The 5,277-nt window shown below is 42.9% G+C and overlaps 1 protein-coding gene across 1 annotated transcript in view; it reads left to right on the top strand.

Moving 5' to 3' along the window:
- SPCS2 (signal peptidase complex subunit 2) overlaps positions 1 to 5,277 on the top strand; it is a 26,296-nt gene that overhangs the window by 11,435 nt on the left and 9,584 nt on the right. The window contains exon 2 of the mRNA XM_004708828.2: positions 1,632 to 1,715. Coding sequence (XP_004708885.1) covers positions 1,632 to 1,715 — 84 coding nt within the window. The remainder of the gene's footprint in view (positions 1 to 1,631; positions 1,716 to 5,277) is intronic.

Genomic DNA, 5,277 nt, shown 5'->3' with positions numbered 1-5,277 from the left:
TAGAAGGCTTTTCAATAAACTTGAAAATAGTTGATATTCTAAAAAAAAAAAAAAAAAAGTAACCTAAAGTTCTGGTTAACTATAAGAGCTATCTGCTGACAATAGAGGTAGTGACCTAGTGGTTAAGAGCTGGGCTGCTAACCACAAAGACAGCAGTTCAAAACCACCAGCTGCTTCTCAAGAAAGATGAGGCATTGAAAACCCACAGAAACATTTCTACTCTTGTTCTATAGAGTTACCGTGAGTCAGACTTGACTCAATGTCAGTGAGTTTGGTTTGATTTTGATTTTTCCCCATTTTGTTCATGTGAGTTCACGTATGTATGTTTTCTGAGTTTTGTGATTATAGAATAAAACCATGAGCAAAAGTAGTTATTTTCTACACCCATAATTGGATTAAATGGGGGTGTCATATGAGTTCACACCATGCCCATGTAAGTATTCTGGTTTGGGACTTCTGAGTTTGACTTCTCAACATAGTGACTAACAACATTTGAGTACCCCCTGATTCTAGTTTTACCTAGTCTTCTTCAATATCGTCATCAGCAGCTATATTTTTGGTAAAAGTATACACAACAAAATAGGTTCCCAGTCAACAAATTCTGTACATAATGCTCATTGACGTTGGTTACATTCTTCAATTTTTATCAGCATTTTCATTATGTTTCTTATAGTTGTTTCACTGCTGTTAACTTAGTCTTAAAGCCAAGTACACTGCCGTCATATAGATTTTAAACTCACTGCAAACCTATAGGGCAGAGTAGTGCACTGGTCCATAGGGTTACCAAGGCTGTAAGTCTTTATGAAGCTGACTGCCATGTCTTTCTCCCTTGGAGGCACCGGAGGTTTCAAATCACCAACCTTTGGCTAGCAGCCCAGCATTCAGCTCACTGCACCATCAAGGGCTCCTGAAGTTAGTGTCATTACCTCTCAGCTCGCATGTCTGCTTTAGAGTAACTGTTGTCCATTTGGACATGGAACCCATCCATAGGACTAATGGACTACATAAACATCACTCTCAACCCAGAGACCACAAGAACAAGGTGGGGTCTGACTACCACTACCAACTGCCCTGAGAAGGGATTGTCACGTTAGAAGGCCCTGGGTAGAGTAGAAGGAAAGAGTGGAACAGAACTCAGAATCATAAGGCCAGGCTTGCTGATCAGATGGAGTTTGGTGGAACCCCTAAGCTTCTGACCTTTCAGGTCTGGGAATGAACTCACCTTCATGGTTCACTTTTCAGCCAAACAGTAGACAGGTCTCTAAGGGGAACAGTAACACATGGGAAGTGTGCACACCTTAAAAGAATCAACGATGAGATCAGAAGGGCAGCATTTATCAAAGGACAAAGTCCAGGAAGGTTAAGAAAGAAGGAGGAATAGAAACAGGAAGGAAGTGGGGTGACATGATGCATTGAGGGAATTGCAGTCAATGAGAGGAAACAAAATGGGAATGAATTGTGGAAGGTAAAACTGATCTCTTAGCCTTCATCAGCTTCACAGTGTAAAGTATTTTAACAGGTTTCCAGGTCACTTTTATTTTTTTATCTTTTAGATCATCATCAGAAGAGAAAGAGTGCCTTACATACTCTTCAGGAAGTATAGTTCATTTACTTTTTAATTTGTTTTACAGTGGAAGATCGATGATAAGCCTGTAAAAATTGACAAATGGGATGGATCGGCTGTGAAAAATTCTTTGGATGATTCTGCCAAAAAGGTACTTTCATGAGGTGTTAGCATGTGTGAAACTGATGGCTCACGTGGAGGATCTTTCTTACCGATACCCGGCAATGTCCGAAGTTTTCAGCATTAGAAATGGAGCCAGACAAGGAGGGTGTAGTAGACTTGGTAGGACTTGATCAAAGGCACTGTAACCTAGACGAAGTAATGAAACTCAAATGAAGGCTGAACATGATAGTGGGACAAGAGGAACGTAAAAGGAAATAGAGAAAGAACTAGGAGGCAAAGGGCATTTATAGAGGTCTAAATATAGGCCTGTACATATGTAAATATATATATGACGATGGGGAAATAGATCTTTGTGCATATATTTATAGATTTAGTATTAAGGTAGTAGGTGGGCATTGGGCCTCTATTCAAGTACTCCGTCAGTGCAAGAACACTTTGTTCTATTAAACTGGCATTCCATGATGCTCACCTTCCCAACACAATTGCTGAAGATAAAGTAGGTGCATAAGCAAATGTGAAGAAAGCCGTTGATGCCCAGCTATCAAAAGATAATAGCACCTGGGGTCTTGAAGATACAAAAGCAGCCATCTAGCTCAGAAGCAACAAAGCCCACATGGAAGAAGCACTCCAGCCTGTGTGATCATGAGGTGTCGATGGGATCAGGGATCAGGCATATAAGACCCAGAATAAAACCATACCCAAGGTTAATGGGGTGGGGGCCATGGAGTGGAGACCCAATGCCCATCTGTAGACAATTGGACATCCCCTCTCAGAGTGGTCACAGGGAAGAGATGAGCTAGTTAGGGTGAGTATAGCACTGATGAAACAACTTCCCTCTAATTCATTGGTGCTTCTTTCACCCCACTATCATGACCTCAGTTCTACCTTACAAATCTGGCTAGACCAGAGGCTGTACACTGGTACAGATCAGAGCTGAAAACGGAATTCAGGACAGATAAACCCCTCAGGACCAATATTGAGAGTAGAGATACCAGGAGGGTAAGGGAAAGGTGGGGGAGAAAGGGGAAACCAATCACAATGATATACTTATAACCCCCTCCCTGGGGGACAGATAACAGAAAAGTGGGTGAAGGGTCTAGAGACATCGGACAGTGTAAAACATGGAGAAATAATAATTTATAAATTATCAAGGGTTCGTCAGGATGGGGGAGGGAGGGGAGAAAATGAGCTGATACCAAGGGCTCCAGTAGAAAGAAAATGTTTTGAGAATGATAATGGCAACAAATGTACAAATGTGCTTGACACGATGGATGTATGAATTATGATAAAAGTTGTACGAGCCCCCAATAAAATGATTTAAAAAAAAAAAAAGAAAGAAATGGGACCAGAAAGCAGGATTAAAATTCTGACATTAGCAGATGCCCTCTTCAATAAGTGGTGCTAGAAAAACATGGTTATCTACCTGCAGAAAAATGAAGCCCTACCCTTACCTCACTCCATGCACAAGAATAAATTCAAGGTGGATCACAGATTTTGAGGTAAAACCCCAAACTATTATGGCCATTAATGAGGGAATTGGGACAAACTTGAGAACCTTGGCACAGGGAATACATAGGCTATCGAAAATAGGGAAGGATACAAATACAGAGGAGTCACAAATTGACAAGTGGGATATACTGAACATAAATCACCTGTGTACATTGAAAGACTTCACCGAGAGCAGTAAGAGAGCCCACAGGCTGGGAAAACATCTTTAGCAGTGACACATCAGGCAAAGGCCGTATTACTAAAATCTACAATACTTTGCAAGCTCACAATAAGAAAAAAACTAACTGCCCCCTAAGGAGGTAGCAAAGGACCTGAACAGAAGTTGCACAGGGGCAGAAACCTGAATGGCCAATTAACATATGAGAAAATGTTCCCAATCATTAGTCATAAGAGAAATGCAAATTAAAACAACTATGAGATACCACCTAATACACTCAAAGATAGCCCAATTCAAAAAATCAGAAAGTAACAAGTGTTGGAGGGGCTGTGGGGAGACAGGAACACTTTTCCAATGCTGGTGGGCCTGTAGGTATGTATAGCCACTACAGAAATCGATTTAGCGATAGCAAAAACAGATCGAGATTGAGCTACCATACGACCCAGCAATCCCCCTACTGGGCATGTACCCAGAAGAGACAAGAAACAAACCACGGCCAGACATCTGTGCTCCAATGTTCATCACGGCACAGTTCACAATTACAGGGAGTTGGAAACAACCCAGATTTCCATCAACAGACGAATGGATCAAAAAACTGTTATATACATAACAATGGAGTACTACGCATCCCTAAAATGCAGTGATGAATGCATGAAGCACATTGCCGCGTGGGAAGAACTGTAGGAAATCATGCCAAGTGAAGTAAGTCAAGCATAAAAGGACAAGTCCAACATGAATCCACTGAGGTAAGCTTTAAAAAGGGGAGGCATAGGGGAAAAGCTACTATATACATACATCCCTGGGGTGAGGTCTGGCAACTATGGCAGGGGCCAAACCCAATCTAGGGATACTTAAGGCAGCCAACTAAATAAAAGGGGGAAAGAAAGAGAAAGAAAAAAAGACATGGGTAGGGGGTGGTGGTACTAATCCACCCAAGGGGAGGGTATTGTTGATATTTCCATCAGAGAGAGAGAGAGACCAGGCTTCAACTCGATGTGCCAAGATGTGAGCACAACATGTACCAGGGAACCAATAGAGAGGTCTGCGGGGCTGGCCCCAATCCCAACTATGCGGACTCCCATTCTCCTCCCCCCAGAAGAATGCACATCGGGACAGCACTGGAGCTACAGCTTGGGGAAAGGGGCGCATCAGATTAGAGCACACAGGTGAAACACAAAGGGATAGAGAGGGAGGAGAGGATATACTGGCCCACCAAGTCCCAAGGATGATGTTCCTTCTCAGAGCAGACAACGCTCAGGGAGGACCATAGGGCTGGCCCCACCAAAGGACACAGCATCCCTCATTGAACCATGATGCTTGAGAACAGCACTGGAGATACACTACGGGAACAGTGCACGGTCTGGCCCCATCACATTGGGGCGAGTCACTGAGGGCATGCAACAGAGCAGCAGGGGGAGCAGACTGGGGAATACAAAAAATAGACTTGGGAGACAGAGTGTGGCACCCTATTAGACTCAATTGGAAAACAGTGGTAAAGGCCAATAAACAGACCTTGAACTATTTATAGGCTTTTCCATTTTTGTCAGTTTTGTGTTATTTTGTGTTTTTTGCTGTTGTTTTGACTTCCTTTGTTGCTTTATTTGGCTTTGCCTGGTTTTTGCCCTTATTCATGTATCTGCATGTCTTATCTAGATAAGATAGGCGGGATAAATAATTTGGAGATAAAAACAGGACCAGTGGTTCCAGGGGGGTACTGGAGAAGGGGGAGGGAGGAGAAAGGAAGAGGAGGGGGAGAACCCAGAACAAGGGAACAAGTGTACTAAAATCGATGGAAGGAAGGTTGTCAGATGCCTGATGGGGCTCAATCAAGGGCAGTGTAGCAGCAAGGAATTACTAACCCGAATGAAGGCCGAACATGATGGTGGGGCAAGAAGGAAGTAAAAAGGAAATAGAGGAAAGAACC

This window comes from Echinops telfairi, unplaced genomic scaffold (genome assembly GCF_000313985.2).
Source record: "Echinops telfairi isolate 266 unplaced genomic scaffold, ASM31398v2 ScPeMD7_1713;HRSCAF=2227, whole genome shotgun sequence".
Lineage (NCBI taxonomy): Eukaryota > Metazoa > Chordata > Mammalia > Afrosoricida > Tenrecidae > Echinops > Echinops telfairi.
This window is presented reverse-complemented; position numbering and strand designations above follow the sequence as displayed.